The sequence below is a fragment of the Lutra lutra genome, chromosome 3 (assembly GCF_902655055.1).
Source record: "Lutra lutra chromosome 3, mLutLut1.2, whole genome shotgun sequence".
Lineage (NCBI taxonomy): Eukaryota > Metazoa > Chordata > Mammalia > Carnivora > Mustelidae > Lutra > Lutra lutra.
This window is the reverse complement of record NC_062280.1, coordinates 112,795,798-112,821,338: the sequence shown is the minus strand read 5'-3', so window position 1 is coordinate 112,821,338 and position 25,541 is coordinate 112,795,798. Positions and strand designations below refer to the sequence as shown.

Below are 25,541 nucleotides of genomic sequence, written 5' to 3'. Positions count from 1 at the left end.
TGGGGAAAATTTTTAAAAAGAACCATAGCCCAAGTCTCACATGCTAGACAAAATTTAACTCAAAATGAAAATAGACCTAAATGCAAACTGTAAAACTATAGAACCTTCTAGAAAAAAGACTGGAGAAAACCTTCAGGCAAAGATCTTAGATGTGACACCAAAAGCATGCTCCCTGAAGGGAAATTGGATAAACTGGACTCCATCAAAACTAAAAGTTTTGCCCTGCAAAAACCCTCTTAAGAGAATTTAAGGAAAAACTATAGACTGGGAGGAGATTATTTGCAAACCACACATCCAAGAAGGACTAGTATCTGGAATACATAAGTAATTCTCAAAACGCAACAAAGAATCCTATCAGAAACTGGGCAAACAACAAGCACAGATGTTTCACCAAAGAGGATATATACATGTGGCAGACAAGCCCATGTATAGATGTGGGTGTGTGGGTTGGGAGGGGGTTGGGGAGGGCCAGCACCTCCATTTGTAGCCTCGTACGACTCTCTGGATGTTGACTGCTGCCTTGTCCAGGGCCTGGCTCCTTTGTACCTCCAGCAGAGTGTCCTGGTTATCCTGGAACAGAGGAGATCCCAGCATGTAGCTGCCTCCACTCATCTGCACACCCTACCCGGGGCCAGGACCCTAGCTCCAGAAGGAGCATATGTGCTCCCAGGAGGGCAAGAAGGGGAAGGGGCCCTCAGATTGATCCTGATGTGCCTCAGACACAAGAACTGTAACAACACCCCTAGTTCTCAATACAAGAACTTCCCATTTTAGTTCTTTCTTCTTGTTTATTCAATCTGGCAAATTTATTTCTACTCTGGAGTAGAAATAACTTCTTCTTGTTAATTCTACTTGGTACTTCTTGGGTAACAAGGGGGCAAATTTTCCCTGAAGGTGTGTTTCATTTTCCAAAATTCATGTGAAATATCACTCAACTTGTAATAGAGATTCATGCTTGTTTCAATAGAAATATATCTCCCCCAAGCTTTGAGTAAGATTCAAAGTGAGCTAATGAGCTCCATTTGCCCCTGAGCTGTGACTTTCTCTGGCCTCCCTTTGTACTTCACCTGGATCGCTGTTTCCTTGGGATTGCCATGCTAGTCCCTGTAGGAGAAGGACCATCTTTGTAGAAAAGAAAGCAGCTTGGTCCTTTGGTGAGTGGTGAGGAGAGGCAGGAGCTTGGTGGCCTCTCCCACCTCCATCAGTCTTGCATTAGGCAAGCACTGAGCCTCTTCCCAGGTGGGCACAGGGGACAGAGAACTATATCAGACCTCTGATGGTGACCTCAAGAAGCAGCCAGGGAAGGAGAGAAGTGAAGCAATGGGCACTCTCCTCCTGCCCTCCTTGACCACCTGCTACACTGACCTCCCCCACTGTGGCCCTCAACGTCTGTCCCAGCTTCCTGGACAGCACCCTGGGAATTCTCCCATGTCTTTCCTCTGCCAGCCTCACTTCCCCAGTGGAATCTGAAGCCTTTCTGCCTTTTCCTTCTTGTCTAAGTCCAGAGCCCCAGCACAGGCCTGGCTGATGCATGGACAGATGAACAGATGGACTGACTAGAGGGTCAGGGCAGGGAGGTCCCTCTGGGAACAGAGAGGCTGGGTAAGCAGACTCTTTGTGAAAGTAGAGGGAGTGGAGGACTTAGGAAGGGGTGGTAGGGATGGGGTGGGGCTTGGGTAGCTGGCAGAGCATGCTTCTGGCACTGATCTTCTCTTCTCCCTCTTCTTTCTCTCTTTGCTCACCCACCCACAGCTTACAAGGTTAGCGAATGTGGAGTTTCTCTTCTTGGTCGCTCTTGACCCAACCTGTGGTCTTGGAGGGCCCAAAGGCCAGGTTCAGGGGCTAGAGGCTGTCAGCCACAAGCTGTTTCTGTGTGACTTGGGCCTCCCTGTAAGTCGTGAGAGGTGGAGGCAGGAGCTGGGTGGTACTGCCTGCACACACCTGCCCAAGGACAAGCTCTTCTGGGGTGAGGGGGAATCAGCAAATGGATTCCTTCCACTGAAGCACTAGCTCCCCAGGGCTCTAAAGAGGTGGAGCTTCCCCCAGTCTGACTTCCCTGGTCCGGCTCCTGGCACAGAGAAGGAGGCCTATTCTCAGGGACTGTGGGAGCCTACCCTGAGCTCCTTCTTGCTTCTGCTTGGTGGTTTGGAGCAGCTCCTCCTTATCCTCAGGTCTAGCCTTAGATGCCCCACTCTGAGAAGCCTCCTGGACTTCTGTAGGCTGGGCTGAGCCCTCCCCACACTCCCCCTGCCTTCCTTCCTGCCTGCCCCCTGCATGGCTCCAGCATGGCTTTCTACAATGGGGATGCCTCATGGTGGGGGTCAAACCTGGAGCAGTCTTCCATGGCATTGGCTCAGGGTGGGTGAGGGGATGCTACCTGGTGGGCATGGGAACAGCCCCAAAGGAGGAGACTGAGGACCAGCACATTCTGAAGCTCACCTTCAGGAAGATTTTGGTCTTTCCCACTTTCCACTCTTTGTCTGTTCCCAGCCACATTTCAGCAATGTGCAGAGTCATCTGGCGAGCTTTGTCTCGAAGCTGCCAAAGAGAAGACAGGAGTGACTCAGGGGAGTTGGAGCAGCCCCCCAACCCCACCCCAAGGTGGGGGGTGGAGGGTCCCTTCTCAAAGGCTTTCTGGGATTCAAGTCTTCCTTTTCTCTTGGGCTTCACCGTCAGTGTTGCTTAGCAAGGACACAGCTCAGGCACTTCCAAATAAGGATGGGGCCCAAGGGAGCACCCAGGACCTGGAACATCAAGGCCACCATGCTTTACAGGCCTGGAGACTCAGTGTGGCTGTTGGGTACTTGGGCAGTCCAAAATTCAGGATGGTTGATATTTGAGGAAGGATGGGAAGGACCTCCTGTCCCAAATAGCAATCCAGCCACACATCATCTCCCCAGCTTGCTACCATGTGCTTTAAATCGCAGACACCTCCTAGAACCAACATATCCAGCCACTGGCCTCATCCAGTGAGTGTGACCATGTGAGCCTCTAGAGGCTCCCTCACTTCCAGGACACCCAGGGAGTGAGACCTGGGGCGGGAGGAGGTAAGAAGAAGGGAGGAGCAAGGGTCACTGCAAAGCTTGGAGTCTGGGAAGGGGCCCTTAGCCTCAGGAGGGCAGCTCCAGGACCCCCTTGGGACTGGAGGTTGGGGTACCTGGAGGTGGCAGGGGTTCTGAGGGTGACCACTACTGCCTCTTAGGGCCAGTGTGCTGAGGCAGAGGGCAACAGGCACCTGCAAGCGCACAGAGCTGGGCAGCACCACGCCGAATCTCTGCGAGAACTCCTGGAACGTGTACCGTAGGGGGAAGCCCGACTTGCGGATGCGCACAGTCTCCATCATGCCGGAGTAGCGCAGCTGCTGGATGCACAGCTCCCGGTCGAAGAGCTGTGGGGGCAAAAGTGGGAGGCCCGCTCTCTGAGCCCTGGCACGTGGTGGCCACGTGTGCGAGGGCAGCCCGCCCAACCCCAGCCCTGCAGCCATCCCCAGATGCGAGACAACTCAACAATGCTTGGTTTGACCAAAAGTCTCTTTTGAAGAGAGAGGTATTTGGTCTGAAGTCACTGAAAAGTCCTGAAAGTGTTTCTGAGGAGATAAAAGTTGATAACATACAACTGTGGCATCCACAAGAACACTAAATACTTCCCTCATTCTCAGGATAAGCAAAGTGCTATGAATATAAAAGTCATTTGCATTTGTCATGTTAAATGTTTCCTCCTGGCCTTGCCTGTGTTGGAGTGTGCACCCCTGCAGCAGTTCCAGCACCATTCTGCTTCCCACAGTCTAGCGGAATGTAGGAATACATTTCCCACCTGGAGTCAGAAACTATTCTAGCTTTGTCTCTCTCCCCCTCCCACCCAAAGACAGGCGTGGCCAACGGGACTATGGGCCTGACACTTTTCACAGGGGTATGGGGACTCAGCCAGGGCCCCAGACTCTACATAGCTTAGCCTCTAGCGAACCTCCTCTCAACCTCCGAGCCAGGAATGTCTGGGAACTAGGGGCACACCTTCAAATCTGGAGCTCCACCAGGAGCCAGTTACCCACCTGGAAACACTGAGAGCCACAGAAACAACTGCTTATGGCATTTAGTCTTTGGCAACTAATTGGTTCCGATTTATTGAGCATTTCCTGTGGGCTCAGTGTTTCTCATTTAATCTTTACAACAGCCCTACCTGGTGGAGTACTTAGCTCCAGTTTAAAAACAGATACCTGAGGCTCAGGGCCAACACTCCCAAGTGACTGAGCCAGGTTTAAACACTGAGCCTGCCAGCCTGCCCCCGCTTCCCTCCTCCCTCCCCTCCCCTCTGCCCCCTCCCCTCCCCTCTGCCCCCTCCCCTCCCCTCTGCCCCCTCCCCTCCCCTCTGCTCCCTCCCCTCCCCTCTGCCCCCTCCCCTCCCCGCCCACAGCAGCCTTGGTCTCAGAGAGACTGGTAGAAACAGGAACATCAGCCTCAGGCCCCACCCTCCTGTCTCACAGCTCCACTAGTGGGAGATGTGGGTGTGGGCAGAGAGCCTCCGGGAGCACAGTTATTATCTAAATATAGGTATTGCGCCTCTAAGGAAGATACATTCTGGATTTCCTAGGCCAGTCCCAATTTTCTATAGTTTCATTCTATTCAAAAATATAATTAATGTAATATCAATTTTTCCCCTTATAAAATATTTTGAGTCATTTTATCTCCCTTGAGATGACATCTCCCAGTTTGGGAGTCTTGAATTTCAGCCTCTGAGTGGGATCCCCAAGCCCACAGATTTGGGACTCCTGGTAGGCACCTGGCTCCCACCCCACACTATGTATATGCGGATAAAACCACTCTTCAAAGAGCTGCTTGGCCAAGAGCCGCTTGGCCTCAGGTCTTGGTGACCATCAGCTTGCCAGCCTCTGACATTCTAGTACCAGTTGCGGCCCCTTAGCGCCTTATTGAGTGGAGTTTACACATGCAGATTTGCCAAAACATCACGTATAGTTCTTGCTGCTTCTGCCCCTCCCCCAGGCAGGCACAGTTCTGACTTTACAGAAAACAGACTCAAAGAAGTAAATCACCTGGCCAAGTGCACACAGCCTGAATGGTGGATTGAGACAGCAGAGCTCTGGGTTATCGAAAGCCTAGCCAGTCACTGATCTTTCAGTGGTCTAGACTGGTCACCTTTCTTCACTGTCCCATCTCTAGAATGGGGGCAGAGAGCTCTGATGCTGACCAGGCCTGCTGAAGGGAGAGATGTGACCCTAGATACCATCAGACTCATCTAATAGATGCCCCCTCCCTCCCCCGCATGCCCCTAGCCTCCCCACATTACCAGCGGCTTTTTGTACTCGTTGGGTTTGATGCAGCGGATGAAGTAGGGCTGGCAGCTGGTCAGGATTTTCATCAGCTGGTCCAGGGACTTTTTGAACTGGCTGGCCAACGTGGAGGGCCGCTTGCTGGGGTCTGTGGACTGCAGGCAGAAAAACAGGCATAAGTGGGGGGCTGGGCAGCTCGGCCTGGGGCACAGCTGACCCAGGTGAGGGCTTCTGCCAAGGTCCCAGATAGGCAGGGCTACATTCTTTCAGCCCCTCATACACTGGCCCACCATAGGTTCTGGTGGGTAAGATGAGGCAAGATATCCTGTCCAGGGGTGGGGTCACCCAAGTGGGGTGTGCAAGATGATACAACAGAGTGGGAAAGAATGTGAAAACTGGCAACATTCACTTTTTACCTCTACCCTTCAATGTTTTTAGTTTTTGTATCGGTTTTGTATGTTTTTAAAAAAATGTTTTATAGTGCACATTTTAAGATTGTAGTACATGTAATTGTTTTATTTTTTTAAAAAAGGTTTTATATGTTTATTTTTGACAAAGAGAGAGACAGTGAGAGAGGGAATACAAGTAGGGGGAGTGGGGGAGGGAGAAGCAGGCTTCCCACTGAGCAGGGAGCCCTGACAAGGGGCTTGCTCTGATCCCAGGACCCTGAGATCATGACCTGAGCCGAAGGCAGCGGCTTAACCCACTGAGCCACCCAGGCGCCCCCCATGTGTATTGTTTTAAAGTAGATGTGACAAAATTATGGATGCAAGAGGAAGCCAGCACAAGCCCCCAGCTGCCTCAGTGTGTGCTTTGTGCAATGCTGATCTTGGGTGATGCTCTCTGATCAAACCCTTCCCAAGTCAAATGCACCCTAGCAAAGGTATGTAGTGCCAAATTGCATTAATTGGTGACACAAGTCTTAACACTTCTGAGAAGAGGATGCAATCATCAGCACCTTGTAATACCAATGGGCAGCATTTTCTTGTTGTCCTGGTTTGTAAAATAATGTGCATTTCCCTTGCTGTCCTCTTGTTCCCTGAAATCTCCAGGACATGCTCTGCACGCCCCCCCCCCCCGCACCCCCCCCTCCCCCGCAGAGCCAGGACAAGCCTGTACTCTGGCCTCAGATGGGGAGAGTTTAGCCTAGCTCAGTGAGACACAGGGTCCAGCCTGGGCAATTCCTGCCCAGCCTCATGGCTCCTTGGTGCCTCCCCAGGCCCGCTCTGCACATGGTGGGTCCTGGGCACTGAGGTCTCTGGAGAGGCCTCCTCCAGAGGTAGGGTGGAGCACAATGAAAGGTCAAGGGCACCTCACTGTGGCCAGTGCTGAATGCAAGGCACAGAGTGCAGTTTCCTCGGCCTATACTCCAATTCCTGAACCACTCAGCTAGCCCCGCTTCACTGGCTGGGGCTAGAGGAGCTCCTCACTAGATGATGCATGGGGCTTTTCTGGAATAGTCATTCTTAAGGGGTGGAAGCATGGCAAGGAGTGGGTAGGCAGACCCTCACCCTCCCAGGAAATCCTAGGCTGCCCTGAGGAGAACTGGGGGCTCTCTGCTGCCCACCATCCTGCTCAGCAGCCCTTAGTGCTTCTGCTGCCACAGCACACACCCCGTACCCACCGACACACACCACACATACCACACACATCACACATATATACCATACACACCATAGCACACACACCCTCATACACACCACACACCCCATACATATAAAACACACATACCATACCACAGACACATGTCACCACACGTCACATATCACGTATGCACATCGTACATGCCATAGCACACATGTGCACACACCACAAATCCCATACCATACACACATCTCGCACACCCCACATATACTACCCTCCACCCCCACACCATACACATTCCTACCATATGTACTATAGTACACTCCCCCACATACCACACATATCTCATACCACAAACATATATCCATACACACACCACACACACCACATACATCACACAAAATACACCCCCAACCCCAATCCCCACACACACCAAATACCACCTACACCACACGTACTCCCCACACACACTGCACAAAACACACGCACTGTACACACATACCACACAATACACACACCACACACACACACAACATATGCACAGAGACCAGTATAGAAAAATACAATTAACGAAAGCAGATGTGCCCCCACCGGACCACCACACACTCAGAAGTAGGCACATCCACAGGCACCTGTCCCCTTACTGCCATCCACACAGCAGTAGCAGCACCCCACTCCTGTTTTACACTCACTTCTGGGCCCTGAATAAACAACCGAGACCCCAGATGATAGGTCTTCTCTGTGGCATGCATGTCTGACCCCCAAGGCCCTAAGGTATGAGAGACCCAGGAGGCACTGGCAGGGCACCCATTGGAGCCCACCTTGAAGAGCTGGCTCCCTGTCTTTGCCTGGATGATGGTACCATGGCCCAGCTTGGTCTCTGCTGACTCCAGCTTGAATATCTCCCTCAGGAACTTGTTTTTGGAGGAGTAGACCAGGGTGAGGATATCTGTGCTCAATACATCTCGATTCTTCTCCAGGAAGCCTGTGGGAAAAGGAGAGCCCATCTGCAAGCCCAGTTCAGCCATCCCCTCTGACCCACAGGGGAACGGAAGGCAATAAGGTGGGGACTCTGGTTACCTCAAGATGCCCGGAGGAGCCCCCACCGAAGCTGCCCTCTCCATCCCTCCCTTGATCTCCCTGTCCAGTCAGCAGAGCTCCTTGCACCTGGGGCCTGAATTCAGCTCTTCCCAGCACCAATGTGTCACACCTACATTTAAACTCTCCAGCCCCTGCACCCACCATCCACATCACAACCCCCTGTCTAAGCCATGGCCATTTCTTCTGCTTGAATCACAGCCCACCCCTCTGCTCTCTGTCCCACACTTCCAGGCTCATGGCCCGGGAACCGGGACCATCCTGGAGCTGCACGCTGCTGTGCCACCCTGCCTGAACCCATTCTCTGCTATTCCGCCATCAGAGCATGACTTCCTCATCCCCTCCCTCATCTCCTGGGGCCCCTGTGGCCCTGTACCCCACTGGTGCCAAAGCACCCCAGAGGCTCCAGCTCTCCCACACCTCTAGCCCCCACCAGGTGCTGCTGGACACTCTTCCCTACTTATCCAGCCAAGCCAGCTCCGGCTCATTCTCAAGACCAGCTCAAGCATTGTCTATTCCAGGAGGCTCCTCAGGGCCCTCCTGGGGATCCCCTGGTCTCTGTGGGACCTTTCTCATGGGCCCTACTACTCAGGTCAGGGGGTGGCCTGAGGACTTTTCCTCCTCTTTGCCAGCTGGAGCCCTCCCTGGGTGCACCATGGACAGGAGTGGCTCAGGTCCGACACCTCCAGCCATAGCCATCACAGTAACCAGCTCCAGAGCCGACCAGTGGCCATGGCAGATGGTGCATCCCTTCATGATACAGTTTAGATCTCTCTGCAGTGAGATGCCTGGGGGCTCTCATGAGGGCTCTGGCCCACTAAATTTCTGGGTGACCTTGAGCAGGTCTGATTGGGGCAACTACTTATTCATATAAAGGAGCTACAAAGAAAAGAAGTTAAAGGACAGAGCGAAGAAGCCTCCCGCCCCCACCAGTAAGACATGAAAATCTGGCAGCCTGGTAATGTCCAGAGAGCTTGTAGTCTGGAGAGGGAGGCATGGCCACTCCTGCCCTTGCCCCTGAGCCCAGACGCAGCTCTGGGAGTATCTGCACACAGCCCCAGCCAGCCAGTCTGTGTGTGTGTGTTGGGGGGGAGGGTGTGTGTTACTTCCAATGTCCTGCAAAACCTGCATAGGGGGGAAGCTACTCTGTTCTTTCTGGGAGCCCAAAATGGAAAGAGGGAAGGCATTCACACCACTTGTCTTACTAGTTGAAGGATAGGTTTGTGGCTCTGATTAGGAGGTCCTTAGGGCACATTTCCCTCCTCATTATGAGTTCAAACTGCACAGGTCTTGGGACAGAATGTATCCCTTTAGGCAGTGTGTGAATGTGTGTGTGAGTGCATGTGTGCTCTCTAACAGAATGGGTTTAGGAACCAAACATATCTGTGCTTGCTAAGGAGGATCTGAGGGCCTGGTAGCCCTGGCCCCTCCACCAGCCCTGCTCTGCAGTCCTAGAAGGTCCTGCTAGGGCCAGGGGTCCCTCCAGCCTGAAGACTGAGAATCCAGAAATTGAGTGGGGGGCATTGTTATGGGGCTGAGTTGCATCCCTCCCAAATCCTATGTTGATATTCTAATTTCCAGTATCGTAGACTATGACTATATGGAGAGATGGGACCTTTACAGGGGAGATTAAGTTAAAATGAGGCTATATGGGTGGCCATAATCCAGTGTGACTGGTGTCCTATAAGAAGAGATTAGGACACAGATGGATAGAGACACTAAAGATGCCAGAAACATCAGAAAGAACCAACCACACCTTAATCTTGGACTTCTGGCCTCTAGAACCATGAGGAAGTGCATCTCTGTTCCCACCTGGGAAGATTTGGTATGGCAGTCCTAGCCAACTACTAACAGAGGCATAATTCTGGGCATGGGTAAGAATGGACATGTCCTAAAGTGGGACACAGGATCACTGAGAAGATGATGAAGAAGAGCTGCTTCTCAAAACCAGGCTGGTGAGGGTTTGGGGTCTGCTGTAGGGCTACACTCCTGGGACATCTAGAGTTGACCCCACAAGGGCATGACCCTGAGTTTCCTCTCCTACTGTGCCCCTTTAAGTCACCCCACCTTTTACAGGGGTGCTCTGTGCAAACCTGCACAGCCTGGTCAGGGGTTAGGGAGACTGAGTCAGGGGGAAGGAAGCCGATTTTCCCCACCTCTGCCTCCAGTGCCTGTGGGGGGAAGGCACTGTACCAGGAGCTCCAGGGCACCAAGAGGACTCATAGAACTGGGGGTGACAAGAGTGAGAATGTGCTGTGCACACAAACACTTTTCCCAGCTGCATGCTGGGGAGGCTGCCCTCTGCAGATGGAGGATGAGCAGACACTTGGTGACACTCTGTGCCTCTCTAGGCTTAGGCAGAGCCTCCCCAACTTGGGGTGTTCTCAAAGGGAGGGGTGCACTGAGGCACCCCAGGCTGAATCCCCCAGTAGGCAGAGTAAGTGGGGCTTAGTTCATCAGCACAGCATGACACCCAAAGAAAAACTAGCAGGCTCAGCTTTAATGAACATTAATAGAATTTTCCATTCAGAAAGTCTACAAAGAAGCTGTCTTAATCACAGCATACACAACAATAGTTTTATGTCACTTCAAATAATAAAAATTGGCCTTGAATTGTCGATGGAGGTTGGGAGGGACTCAGTGTATTATGTTCTGGGACCTTGCAGGTCCCACTAGCTCTGGTCTCTCCCTTTCTGAAGAGCCCCAGAGCCAGGGCCAGGTGGGGACAATGAAGGAGCCACCACCTTCTCATTCTACAATAGAAATGATCCCCTGACCTCCCAACGCCTCACCTCTTCTAATGTGAAAGTGTCAGTCCCTCCTACTGCCTTGTTTCTCCAACTGAAAAGTATGCACAGATCATCCCTGACTTTGAGTTTCCAGTTATACAGACCAGAGCTCCTCCTCATTTCTCCATATGAGCCACAGAGATGCTGCTATGGCTTCCTGACCCATTATCCTGACCACAGCTGCACCCTGACTACCTTTCTCATTTTTCTAAGAACACCAATAGATTTAATCACCCCAGGCCTTTATTTCTCCAGTCAAAACCATGCCTGAGCCTATCTTAGCATAAATAAAAATTAACTCAAAATGAATCAAAGACCTAAATAAAAAGTTAAAACTAAAGAACTCTTGGAAGAAAACACAGAGGTAAATCTTGGGTCAGACAGCGGTTTTTTAGTCATGACACCAAAAGCATGAACAACAAAAGAAAAAATAGATAATTGGACTTTATCAAATTGAAAAACTTTTGTGCTTCAAAAGACACTATCAAGAAGTGAAAAGATGACTCAGAGAGCGAGAAAAAATATTTGCAGATTACATATCTGATAAGGTACTTATATCCAGAAAAAATAAAGAACTCTTATAACTCAACAATAAAAAGACAACTAATTAAAACATGGGCTAAGGCTTTGAACAAGACATTTCTCCAAAGATGATATACAAATGAACAATAAGCACAAGAAGAGATACTCAAGGCATCAGGGAAACACAAACCAACACTACACTGAGATACCACTTCAAATCCCCTGGGGTGGCTAACATAAAAAAGACAGGCAATAGCAAGTGTTGGTAAGGATTTGGAAAAATTAGAGCCTTCATACATTGTTGGTGGGAATGTGAGCTGGTGCAGACACTTTGAAAAACAGTTGGGTCGGGGTGGAAAACAATTTATCATGCTAATGGACATCAGAAGAAAGCAGGAGTGGCAATCCTTATATCAGATCAATTAGATTTTAAGCCAAAGACTATAATAAGAGATGAGGAAGGACACTATATCATACTCAAAGGATCTGTCCAACAAGAAGATCTAACAATTTTAAATATCTATGCCCCTAACATGGGAGCAGCCAACTATATAAACCTATTAATAACAAAATCAAAGAAACACATCAACAATAATACAATAATAATAGGGGACTTTAACACTCCCCTCACTGAAATGGACAGATCATCCAAGCAAAAGATCAACAAGGAAATAAAGGCCTTGAATGACACACTGGACCAGATGGACATCACAGATATATTCAGAACATTTCATCCCAAAGCAACAGAATACACATTCTTCTCTAGTGCACATGGAACATTCTCCAGAATAGATCACATCCTCGGTCCTAAATCAGGTCTCAACCGTTATCAAAAGATTGGAATCATTCCATGCATATTTTCAGACCACAATGCTCTGAAGCTAGAACTCAATCACAAGAGGAAATTTGGAAAGAACCCAAATACATGGAGACTAAACAGCATCCTTCTAAAGAATGAATGGGTCAACCAGGAAATTAAAGAAGAATTGAAAAAATTCATGGAAACAAATGATAATGAAAACACAACGGTTCAAAATCTGTGGGACACAACAAAGGCAGTCCTGAGAGGAAAATATATAGCGGTACAAGCCTTTCTCAAGAAACAAGAAAGGTCTCAGGTACACAATTTAACCCTACACCTAAAGGAGCTGGAGAAAGAACAAGAAAGAAACCCTAAACCCAGCAGAAGAAGAGAAATCATAAAGATCAGAGCAGAAATCAATGAAATAGAAACCAAAAAAAACAACAGAACAAATCAACAAAACTAGGAGCTGGTTCTTTGAAAGAATTAATAAGATAAATATAATATATATAATATAATTAAATTAATATAATAAATATATTTTATTTATTTATATATAAATATATTTTTATTTATATATATTTATTATATATATTTTAATATATTTATTTATATATATATTTATATATATTATTTATTTATGAATGAAAGAGGAGAGATCACAATGAACACCAAAGAAATACAGACAACTATAAGAACATACTATGAGCAGCTCTACGCCAACAAATTTGACAATCTGGAAGAAATGGATGCATTCCTAGAGACATATAAACTACCACAACTGGGGCGCCTGGGTGGCTCAGTGGGTTAAGCCGCTGCCTTCGGCTCAGGTCATGATCCCAGGTCCTGGGTTCAAGCCCCACATCGGGCTTTCTGCTCAGCAGGGAGCCTGCTTCCTCCTCTCTCTCTCTGCCTGCCTCTCTGACTACTTGTGATTTCTCTCTGTCAAATAAATAAATAAAATCTTAAAAAAAATAAATAAAACAAAATAAACTACCACAACTGAACCAGGAAGAAATAGAAAGCCTGAACAGACCCATAACCAGTAAGGAGATTGAAACAGTCATCAAAAATCTCCAAACAAACAAAAGCCCAGGGCCAGAGGGCTTCTCGGGGGAATTCTTCCAAACATTTAAAGAAGAACTAATTCTTATTCTCCTGAAACTGTTCCAAAAAATAGAAATGGAAGGAAAACTTCCAAACTCATTTTAAGAGGCCAGCATCACCTTGATCCCAAAACCAGACAAGGATCCCACCAAAAAAGAGAACTACAGACCAATATCCTTGATGAACACAAATGTGAAAATTCTCACCAAAATACTAGCCAATAGGATTCAACAGTACATTAAAAGGATTATTCACCACGACCAAGTGGGATTTATTCCAGGGCTGCAAGGTTGGTTCAACATCTGCAAATCAATCAATGTGATACAACACATTAATAAAAAAAAGAACAAGAACCATATGATACTCTCAATAGATGCTGAAAAGGCATTTGACAAAGTACAGCATCCCTTCCTGATCAAAACTCTTCAAAGTGTAGGGATAGACGGCACATACCTCAATATTATCAAAGCCATCTATGAAAAACCCACTGCAAATATCATTCTCAATGGAGAAAAACTGAAAGCTTTTCCGCTAAGGTCAGGAACACGGCAGGGATGTCCATTATCACCACTGCTATTCAAAATAGTATTAGAAGTCCTAGCCTCAGCAATCAGACAACAAAAGGAAATTAAAGGCATCCAAATTGGCAAAGAAGAAGTCAAACTATCACTCTTTGCAGATGATATGATACTATATGTGGAAAACCCAAAAGACTCCACTCCAAAACTGCTAGAACTTGTACAGGAATTCAGTCAAGTGTCAGGATATAAAATCAATGCACAGAAATCAACTGCATTTCTCTACACCAACAAGACAGAAGAAAGAGAAATTAAGGAGTCAATCCCATTTACAATTGCTCCCAAAACTATAAGATACCTAGGAATAAACCTAACCAAAGAGGCTAAGAATCTATACTCAGAAAACTATAAAGTACTCATGAAAGAAATTGAGGAAGACACAAAGAAATGGAAAAATGTTCCATGCTCCTGCATTGGAAGAATAAATATTGTGAAAATGTCTATGCTACCTAAAGCAATCTACACATTTAATGCAATTCCTATCAAAGTACCATCCATTTTTTTCAAAGAAATGGAACAAATAATCCTAAAATTTATATGGAACCAGAAAAGACCTCGAATAGCCAAAGGAATATTGAAAAAGAAAGCCAAAGTTGGTAGCATCACAATTCCGGACTTCAAGCTCTATTACAAAGCTGTCATCATCAAGACAGCATGGTACTGGCACAAAAACAGACACATAGATCAATGGAACAGAATAGAGAGCCCAGAAATAGACCCTCAACGCTATGGTCAACTAATCTTCGACAAAGCAGGAAAGAATGTCCAATGGAAAAAAGACAGCCTCTTCAATAAATGGTGCTGGGAAAATTGGACAGCCACATGAAGAAAAATGAAATTGGACCATTTCCTTACACCACACACGAAAATAGACTCAAAATGAATGAGGGACCTCAATGTGAGAAAGGAATCCATCAAAATCCTTGAGGAGAACACAGGCAGCAATCTCTTCAACCTCAGCCACAGCAACATCTTCCTAGGAACATCGCCAAAGGCAAGGGAAGCAAGGGCAAAAATGAACTATTGGGATTTTATCAAGATCAAAAGCTTTTGCACAGCAAAGGAAAAGTTAACAAAACCAAAAGACAACTGACAGAATGGGAGAAGATATTTGCAAACGACATATCAGATAAAGGGCTAGTGTCCAAAATCTATAAAGAACTTAGCAAACTCAACACCCAAAGAACAAATAATCCAGTCAAGAAATGGGCAAAAGACATGAACAAACATTTCTGCAAAGAAGACATCCAGATGGCCAACAGACACATGAAAAAGTGCTCCATATCACTCGGCATCAGGGAAATACAAATCAAAACCACAATGAGATATCACCTCACACCAGTCAGAATGGCTAAAATTAACAAGTCAGGAAATGACAGATGCTGGCGAGGATGTGGAGAAAGGGGAACCCTCCTACACTGTTGGTGGGAATGCAAGCTGGTGCAACCACTCTGGAAAACAGCATGGAGGTTCCTCAAAATGTTGAAAATAGAACTACCCTATGACCCAGCAATTACACTACTGGGTATTTATCCTAAAGATACAAACGTAGTGATCCGAAGGGGCACGTGCACCTGAATGTTTATAGCAGCAATGTCTACAATAGCCAAACTATGGAAAGAACCTAGATGTCCATGAACAGATGAATGGATAAAGAAGATGTGGTATATATACACAATGGAATACTATGCAGCCATCAAAAGAAATGAAATCTTTCCATTTGCGATGACGTGGATGGAACTAGAGGGTATCATGCTTAGCAAAATAAGTCAATCGGAGAAAGACAATTATCATATGATCTCCCTGATATGAGGAAGTGGAGATGCAACATGGGCGGTTAAGGGGGTATGAGAAGAATAAATGAAACAAGATGGGATTGGGAGGGAGACAAACCATAAGTGACTCTTAATCTCACAAAACAAACTGAGGGTTGCTGGGGGGAGGGGGGTTGGGAGAAGAGGGGTGGGGTTATGGACATTGGGGAGGGTATGTGCTATGGTGAGTGCTATGAAGTGTGTAAACCTGGTGATTCATAGACCTGTACTCCTGGGGATAAAAATATATTATATGTCTATAAAAAATAAAAATTAAAATTAAAAAAAAGAAAGAAAAACAGTTGAGTCATTACTCAGAAAGATAAATACAGAATTACCTATATCAGTATATATACTGATATAGTATATATCCTATATCAGTATATATATATATACATACAGTATATATACTGATATACCACAAAGAAGTGAAAACATTTGCCTATATAAAAACTTGCATGTGAGTATTCCTGGCAGCAATATTCATAATAGCCAAAAGGTGGAAACAATGCAAATGTTTATCAATTGACAAAGAGATAAATGAAATGTGCTATATTCACACAGTGGAATATGATCATACAACAATAGAAGGAAATAATTTTCTGATACATGCAATGTCATCGATGAACCTTAAAAACATTATGCTAAATGAAAGAAGCCAGCCACAAAGACCACACAATGCACTGGGTCCATTTGTATGAAACGTCTAGAACAGGTAAATCCATAGGGATGGAAATTATCAGTTGCCCAGGATTGGGGGAAAATGCAGACTGATGATTAATTGGAGGTTCCATTTTGGAGTGATGAAAATCTTCGAAACTTATGGCAATGGTTACCCACCTCTGCGAATACACTAACGATCATTGAGTTGAGGCTACAATGGGTGAATTACATGGTATGTGAATTATATCTCAATAGAGCTATCACTGATAGCTATCACTGCTATCACAAACCATGCATGGTCCATCCCATTCCCTCCATCACATCGCTTGCTCTGCAAAATGACCATGTTCTTTCAAGCTTTCTTCCCATGGCCTTTCTGGAATGATCCAGATTTGGAAGGAAGGGGAAGTAGAGAGGAGCTGCACGTACCTTCTGTCTGGTAGTACACCTCACCCGCAAAGTGGGTGATGCCAAATCTGCCATCGTGGATGTTCTTGGGCTGCAGGTAGGCCTTGTTGTTGGCATGGACATTGTTGAGTTTTTGCAGCATGGTGGTATCTGTCCCCTGGAAGAACACAGACACCCTATGGGCTGACATCCCAGAGTCCAGCCATGGGGAGGTCAGCTGGCATATCCATAGGGCTCAGGGGCTTCCTCACAGGGGCAAAGCAACCGGGCTCAGAATGACTGAGGACCCTTCTACAGATGGGAAACTGCTGTCCAGGGATAGGTGACTGCTCGAAGTGAATGGGGACCAAGCTGGAAGCAGAGAATGGGTCTGCCAACTTCCAGTGCCAGCTCTCCCCGTCCAGCCTTCCTTACAATTATCTAGGTACCCTAACCCTGGTTTCACCCTTCTCTGGACTCTGAACTCTTACTATTTTGAAAATTTACTGCCCTAAGGACAGGCAGAGTTCCTTGAGGGCGAGCAGGCAAGCATTTCCCTCTCTTGCACCCCTGCCGCCCTTGGTCCATGGGTGTGTTCTTAGAGTAAATAATCAGTGACCGAGCTGTCATGCTGCTGGGGAGAGGGAGTAAGGGTGGGGTTGGTGAGCCTCCAGGCAAGGAGGTTGCTTAGGCTGGGGCTGGTCTGCTAATCCCTGGCAGAGTTTTCAGCAACCCAGGGACCCATGGGCCACCCCAGGGGAGTTTCCCAACCTTGAGGGCAAGAGCCATGAGCAGGGGTCTCCACCCTCATGAGAGTCTGCAGGCTCAGGGGCTTACCTGTGGGAAGTGGCTCTCTTCGTCCAGGAGGGAGATGATGCTCATGGGCTTGAGGGCCAGCAGGTCCAGTGTGGGCCTATTGTCATTGTAGTGGATGTAATCCCAGGCGATGTTCTCTGAGAGGTATTCCTCCTGCTCCATGGTGAACACGTGCTGCACAAAGAACTGCTGCAGGTGCTCGTTGGCAAAGTTGATGCAGAGCTGTTCGAAGCTATGGAGGGAATGCACACCCAGAGGTGGAGCGAGGTCAACTCGCTCCCTGTTGGAGCTGGCTAGAAGCGTTGAGCACCAGCCATTTGCATCTGGCCATGCATGCATGCCCACGGATACACATCCCCATACATGTGTAGTCCCTCTTTGCTCTGTCTCTGCCACCATCATCTCCTCCAGCCCATGGCAGACAGACTAGGAGAATGTCATCACGAGATCATCCTTAGGGGACTAGGTGTCCTGTAGCAGCCCCAGCCCCAGGGGCAAGGGGTCTTGGTGTTGAGATGAGATTTTGGAGACCAGGTAACGGTAATGACTGCTGGGCTGCTTTGCATCAGTCAGACATACTCCTTGCTCCCGCCCCATCCTCCAGCTGCTCTTCCTCCTGGACACCCCACCTCCAGAAATGATCCCTCCACTCACCACCCCTGGCTCAAGTCACCAACCAAGGAGTCACGCTTGACACCTCTCCCTGCCTCCTCCCCAGTTCCAGTCAGCTGCCGAAGTCTGGTTCCCACTCTCTCCATCACAGCACCCTGACCTGTGTACTCTCTTCTACTCCCACGGCAGAGGCCAGGCCCCCTTATTCACGGCGGGAAAAACCCAGGGGTGGCTTCCTGCTGGCTCCCTGCATCCCCCCATCTCCACATGCCGCTAGGGGGAGCTCTTTGGAGTGCAGGCCCCGCTTGCCCCCCTGCTTCCAATCCTCCCAGGTTTCCCGCTGTTTTCACATTCTCCTCAGACAGAGTCACAGTACAAAGCCTCCCCGCAGCTCCCAGGGAGTGGCCTGGGTCACCGTGGCCTCCTTCCCATGGCGCTGTGAAGGCATCCACTTCTTCCGTGCCTTGGAGTGGTCTCACGTTTGCTACCACCCTCCTCTCCTTCCTCATTGCCCAGCTCATTCTGTTCAACCCTTGGCTCTCACTATCTTCCTCAGGATTGGTTGCTCATATATGCAAATCCTCATCATACCTGAGCCTGGTCGTTCAACACCTGTTAACCCAAGAGGTGAGGGGACAGGTCCACCGTGTCCCCAACTCCCAGCACACTGCCTGGAGAGTGCTCAGTGGCCACCTGCAGGAGGGGACTGCAGCCCTGTAACAAAGCCAGCTTGTGGCTCCTTCAAGGAAGGGCCCTGTATAAGTGACCAGATGCCCCGCAACCAATTATTCGTCCACCTCCAAGCTGTCTAACGTGTGTGGTCTGCTCAGCTGTCCCTCTTGGGAACAGAAACCAATGATCTGAATCACACTTGAGTTTCTGTGCCTTAGAGCTGCCCTTACACTGGGCTGAGTTCTGCCAGCCCTGCCCATCCCCCAGCATCCAGTGAGCAGGCCTTTGCCCTGCCCCCCGCCCCCCAGATGGCTGGGGATTCTGCAATCCCAGAGCGCTCCTGTTTACTTGTCCCAAGGTCCTTATTTTCCTGATCCGTCATCCTCCTGCCACTTGATAATGCCCCAGGGCATCACTTGTCCTCATTCAGCTCCACTGCCTGACTCTCTTCAGCACCCTGTCTCCTCTCCCCAGCCTTCATCACAGTCCCAGCTAGGCACCACTTTTCTGACCTGCCTCCTGCCTCTGGCTCTTGGGCTTCCCGTCTGGGGTGCTGGGACACTGGGATGCAGGATCAGAGGTATCCTGCCTTGTGTTACCCTTGCCAAACTCCAAAGTCAGGGATGGGCACACGTCCCCTGCTTTCTGCCACTGCCTAGTATGACAGTTCATCTAAAGATGCAGTTCACCCCAGCCTCACATGATCATTCACTTTAGTTCATTAGGAGAGCAGATGGCTCGAAAGAGGTGATAAATGCTAGGGCTTCAGCCTTGCGCTTGGGGATGCTTGTAGCTCGCTGTGGGGGGGGTGTCAGAGGGGTGCACAGACCATCTCACTGCAGGCACATTCAGGCCTGCAGAGCACACTCACATCTGTGAGAAGGTGGGAGGGGTCCCTGCTTCTGGTCTCATGGTGGGGGCAGAGGGGGGGCAGAATGTTTACCTTCCAGCTTGCTCAGTTAGAGAGGAGCTAAGCTGATCTCCCATTCTCTGAAAGCAGGTGAACTGAGATCTTCATACCTATTTTTCTGGAAATTTTCAAAGCCAAATATGTCCAGGAGGCCAATGGCTCTTTGTACATTTTTGGGGTCCTGGGCAGGTGGAGTGAAAATCGCAGTGTTGATCTTCTTGACAATCCACAGGAAGAGGTGCCCATAGATGCCCTGAGGAGACATGGGGTAAAGCCCACGGGCTTTGAAGCGTAAGAGGAATGCAGCCCCTCATTGCTAAGCTCACCTACAAAGGCTGCACGCACGCGGATCTCATGGACCGACTGAGGGCACTATCCCTACTTTAAAGGCAAGAAACTGAAGGCCAGAGAGGCCAGGAAGCCCACCGTCACCAGACTGGTGACTGGCAGTGTCAGGACTCACTCAGCCATCTCTGCTCTTTCCTACTCTCCCCCAGCAGGACAAGAAGCCATGTTCAACAGAGAGATATATGAGCCCCTTCTCCCACAACTCTGTACCTTGACAAAGGCATCCCTCCTGTCTGCAGCCTGGGTGATGTTCAGGGGCCTGGTGACAGAATCCCCTCGGATGATGATGGAATGCTTGATCAGACAGTCCCGGAGCACCTGGTACTCAACCTGGAAAGGTGGGTGGGAACTCGCATCACAGTTAACAGGGCAGGGTCTGGCTCCGTGCCTAGGACTTACTTAGGTCACGTCTTGTTCTCTTTTGTGACTGGACACTCTATGCCCGAGGCCTGAGAGGGTGGGAGACGCCTGTGGGGGCATCCAGCAGGGTCAGGCCAGATGAAGGTTTGGGTCAGCATCTGTCTGCCCTGGCCCAGCATCTGTCTAAGCACCAGGGTGTCAGAATGTTCAGGAAGGATGCACAAGCTGAGTGGGTCCTGGGCATGCTGGCTGCTTGGTTTACCAGCTAGCTCTATGCTGGTCTTCTGGGGTCTGGGGAAGGGGCTGTTGCCATAAGCAGACCTGGGAAAATGACGGGCAGGGAGGGCTCTGAGTCCAGGCCATTGGCCTCTGGATATGCCCCAATTGAAGCCACTCCCGCTTGGAGTCTGAGGCCTAAGGGAGCAAGAGGACTCTGGATGGGCCAGTCCTTCTCACCATGCACGAAACACTGAGCCAGCAAGAACCCAAAGAACCGTGAACCAAATAAAGAACACCAGCAGCAAAATGTGATTGCTTTGCTTGTTTGCTTCTGATGCTATCAATTCCCCACCAGAACTGTCAATGGGGTGTGATATGGAGGATATTATAATGTCCCCAGGGCAAAGATATCTCTCTATCCAGTGCTGCCATTCTTCCTCCAAGTCCAGGCTCTGTTTGGTCTCTGTAATAACCTGGAGGGCTATTGATATGAGCACATCCCACTTTCCCAGAACAGCACAACTCAGATGGAGGCTTATTAAAGGGAGGTAGAGAAGGGCCACGTGTAAGGGCCCCAGGCTATGTGGCCTTGTTGGGGGGAAAGCTTGGGGACTAGGTGGGGTGGGGAGTGAGGATGCTGAGTGAAGGCCACTGGAGAGCAGCGGGGACACAGGAATTGGGAAGAAATGTGTGTTAAGGGGCGCCTGGGTGGCTCAGTGGGTTAAAGCCTCTGCCTTCAGCTCAGGTCATGATCCCAGGGTCCTGGGATCGAGCCCCGCATCGGGCTCTCTGTTCAGCGGAGAGCCTGCTTCCCTTCCTCTCTCTCTACCTGCCTCTCTGCCTACTTGTGATCTCTGTCAAATAAATAAATATAATCTTTAAAAAAAAAAAAGAAATGTGTGTTAAAGCCAGGCTGATCATTTTGTTGCTTTGTTAAAGAGTAGCTCACACTGCTTCCCACCTTCCTTGCTGCCCTCAGTGCCTGCAGTGCCCAGATGGGTGCAGGGATTGAGTTGAGAGATAGGGAGAGGGGTGGGGGGCAGGAGTGGGAACCTGGGAAGGGTTAATGACAATCAAGTGTTGGGGGGCTGTGAGCCCAGGCCTCTGGGACCCCTCACAGAAATGGAAGCTGGAAGTCACAATGGCCGGGCTACCTCCAGTAACTTCAGCACAGTGGGAAAGGCAGGTGTGTCCATCACGTCAGAGGAATCCAGGTTCTCGAAGACTGCAGCTGGGGAGAGAAGCAGTGACCCTGAGTGGGAAACCTGAGCCTGGGGGAGCCCCAGATCCAGCGATTATGGGCACCTGTCCCTGGGTGGGTGGCACTGCCTCTCCCAGACCTTCTCTTGGGCAGGCAATGTCCCTGGGGATTACCAGCCCCTTAGCAGTGAAGGAATGTAACAGACTGCTTCCCCTCTGCTCAGTGAGATCATGGTGTTCCTTCAGTCAGTCAAGTAAGTGGGCATCAACAGAGCACAACTATAAGCCAGGCCCAGCCCTACTGCAAGAGTCTCCTGATTGGTCTCCCCATTTCAGTCCCCATCTTCCAGGATCCTCCACCTCAGGTCTGCCAGGCCTCGGGAGAGAGAAAGTGTTGTTTCTGTATATATAGTTTTTCTTTTTCAAACTTGAAAAAATTATAAAATAAAGCATATAGATAAAAAAAGTATATAGAATCCAAAGGCATGTTATAATAAAACAATGATTCCGTGAGTATGTAATAGTGAAACCACTGTTACAGCCAAGATATGGAGCCTGGCCCACACTGAAGCCCTCACGGTCCTTTCCTGCTAAGACCGTGTTCCTCCCTACTCACTCATGGAAACCACTTCCTTGGTTTCCATTATTCTTTCACTACCAAATATTGATCCTGAAACAGCATTTAATTTCAGCTGTTTCTAAATTTTGTGTTAAGGGGGATCTAATTGAATGTCTGATCTATAAGATCTGCATTCTTCGGTGCCTGGTTTTACTCTCAACATCACATTCCTAATACTCTTCCATGTTCCGATGCCCCTGTGTGCGTGTCAGTGCCCACCTGTCACCCACAGAAGTGCCCGGTTCAGTTGATAGGTGCTATGGGTACAGCAACAACTCACCTGGAGGAGATTTCCTGATGTGATGTGAGAGAGGGGTCCAAATTTATGGACCAGTTTACTGAAAAATCTGTCCTTTCCTCACTGCTCCGTGAACTGGTGTCCTTCATGAATTCTAGAATCAGCCATAGTTCCTTCCAGTATTGCCTTTGCCCCATCCTTTCTCTCTTTTCCTTTAGTATGTCAATTAAAGGTATGTTGCTGCTTCTGACTTGTCCTCCACATCTCCTACTCTCTTATACATTTTCCACCCCCCTGTGTCTCCATGCTGTGTCCTGACTTTTCCTCCATTTACACATTCCTTCTCCATGTGTATAAAACTGGCTGTTTGGGGCACCTGGGTGGCTCAGTAGGTTAAGCATCTGCCTTTGGCTCAGGTCATGATCTCAGGGTCCTGGGATCCAGCCCCACATCAGGCTCCCTGCTCAGTGGGGAGTCTGCTTCTCCTTCTCCCCCAGTTTGTGCTCACTCTTTCTCTATCTTTAATAAATAAATAAAAATTGAAAAAACTTGGGGCGCCTGGGTGGCTCAGTGGGTTAAACCTCTGCCTTTAGCTCAGGTCATGATCCCAGGGTGCTGGGATCGAGCCCCTCATTGGGCTCTCTGCTCAGCAGGAAGCCTGCTTCCCCCTCTCTCTTTCTCTCTGCCCACCTCTCTGCCTATTTGTGACCTCTGTCTGTCAAATAAATAAAAAAAATCTTTAAAAAATTTTTTTAAAACTGGCTGTTAAAATCATCCATTGAGTTCTTCATTTTTTTTTTAATTTTAGAATTTCTATGTGGCTCTTTAAAAAATCTATAATGTCATGTTTTCTGTTTCCAGTTTCCTGTCTAAATCTTCAAGCTTAGCTTTTTATTTCCTTGAACATAGCCAAGTGTAGATGCTTTGTCATTTGTGTCCAATAATAACAATTTGTAACAATAATAATAATAACAACGTCTGAAATCTTTGTGGCTCTATTTCAATTGTCTATTATTTCTGATGGCTCTTGCTCAGGATGTCTTATTTCTTTGTTCCTATTTATCTTTGGCTGCATGTTGGATGTTGAATTTAAAAAACTGTCCAAAGGAATAATGTATAATCTAGATTGATGCTATTTTCCTCCAGAGAGGAACTTCCATCGGATGCTCGGAGGCACTAATAGGCCAGAATACCCTGATGCCCAGACCACCTGGATGCTTACAAGTGGGTTTGCAACTTCATGCATGGCTTTGTTTACTCTGGTTCACCTTACCCTAAGGGGGTAGCCCTTTAGGGTCCTAACTAAACCTGGGGGATGATCAGAGTTTTCATCTCTGGAGGGCCTTAGGCTTTGACATCTTCCCTCTAACCCTGTGAGAACTCCAAAATCATAACTATAATTTTCAGTGCATTTTCCAGGACAGGGTTAGACCATGTGATTCTTGGCAGGCTCTTGAGCTGAGAACTCCCAGAGATTTCTTCCTCCTCCTGTCACAGTCCCCCACTCTTCCTCCCCAGGGGGTACAGTTTGGGTGGAAACAGCATTACCCATAAACTCCACATTGCCTAGGTGGAGGATGGCTGCCAGCAACTTGCTGAGGTCCCAATTCTCAGAGTCGGAGAACATGAGGATCTTCATGGCGGAGCGGACGTGGGCATAGTCTTTGGTGTCATCGAGGCCCTCACAGGAGGTGCAGTTTCCCTGCAAGACCAGGCACTTCAGCATTCTGGGGGCCACCCCCCACCCCACCTCCTCCATCGTAGGGCTAGCAGGGCAGAGACATGTCAGGGACTCAGCCAAGGGCGCCTAATAACTTCATAGGCTCCAGGTGGACTCTGAGGCCTCCTGGAGGCTCCAGCTCCGAAAATACACGAAAGTACTTCCACAGGTGGAATCATGCTGACATAGCCACAGTATGCCTGGGCTTTGCAGCCAGCACTGGCATCATTCAGCTTCTCTCAGCCTCCATTTGTCACCCATCCCCAGTAATGCCTGCCTTACCCTCTCTGTGAGTTCTTTCCTTTCACGAGCACCCTCCAAGGCTCCTGGGTGCCAGGCCCTGTGCTACTTGCTGGGAATTCCATACACGGAGAGACCTAACCCTGCTTGGGGTGCTGTGCATCCAAGAAGGGAGGCAGGAAGCAAAAGATGGTGTCATATGCTCTGACAGGTGCTGAGACCAAAGGGGGCCAGGACCAGCCCTACTGGGAAGTGGGGAAAAGCTTCATGGAGGTGGCGCCTGAACTGGTTCCACAGCAGCACAGGGAGAGGGTGATCTAGGCAGTGGACAGCTGGAGCTGGGCCGTGAGGTGGAGACAGGGACAGGGCTTGCGAGGAAGCTGGGGTCACAGTGGAAGGGGAGAGGTGGAGGGATGATGGGATCTGGAGGCACTTGGAAACCATGCCACGGAGCCACAGGGAGCCCCTGCACAACTGTACTCCAAGACATGACCTGTCAGACTTGAGCTGTGGAAGGTCGGCAGATTGGGTGCTGGGTTAGGGGTCAAGTCTGATGACAGGGAGGATGAAGGAGGAAACTACCACCATGATCTGGGCATGAAACGAGGAAGGCCTCCATATGGGGTAGGCAGGAGAGATTCCATCCCCTTTAACAGAACCTTGAGCTGGATGGCCTCTCGCATCACATTGTTCCAGGTGTGGAGATGCAGCCCAGAGGAAGAGCAAGGTCCCTGCTTTGCTAGAGCTCAAGTTGTACAGGCACCTACAAGGATGGGCAACTAGAATGAAACTGAGGAAGGAGAAGTATGGCTAAGACTCTCCATCACCTACTGGAACATCTGTCTGCTGCAACCAGAGAAGGCTGAGGTTTGTCGGGAAGGATTTTGCATTCAGAAGAAAATAAGGAAGCGCATGGACAAGGGTAAGTCTCTGAAAGTCATAAGAACAGAAGGGTGGAG

The 25,541-nt window shown here is 48.8% G+C and overlaps 1 protein-coding gene across 2 annotated transcripts in view; it reads right to left on the bottom strand.

The window, feature by feature from the left end:
* Positions 1 to 25,541, bottom strand: part of MYO7B (myosin VIIB) — a 91,478-nt gene that overhangs the window by 37,548 nt on the left and 28,389 nt on the right. The window contains exons 9-19 of one of the 2 annotated variants that reach the window (XM_047722721.1): positions 24,171 to 24,324; positions 21,720 to 21,796; positions 20,197 to 20,316; positions 19,749 to 19,891; positions 17,466 to 17,676; positions 16,671 to 16,806; positions 7,690 to 7,853; positions 5,302 to 5,439; positions 3,236 to 3,388; positions 2,440 to 2,538; positions 476 to 570 (exon numbers count right to left, since the gene is read on the bottom strand). In XM_047722721.1, coding sequence (XP_047578677.1) covers positions 476 to 570; positions 2,440 to 2,538; positions 3,236 to 3,388; positions 5,302 to 5,439; positions 7,690 to 7,853; positions 16,671 to 16,806; positions 17,466 to 17,676; positions 19,749 to 19,891; positions 20,197 to 20,316; positions 21,720 to 21,796; positions 24,171 to 24,324 — 1,490 coding nt within the window. The remainder of the gene's footprint in view (positions 1 to 475; positions 571 to 2,439; positions 2,539 to 3,235; positions 3,389 to 5,301; positions 5,440 to 7,689; positions 7,854 to 16,670; positions 16,807 to 17,465; positions 17,677 to 19,748; positions 19,892 to 20,196; positions 20,317 to 21,719; positions 21,797 to 24,170; positions 24,325 to 25,541) is intronic. The other variant, XM_047722720.1, reaches the window with a different exon arrangement.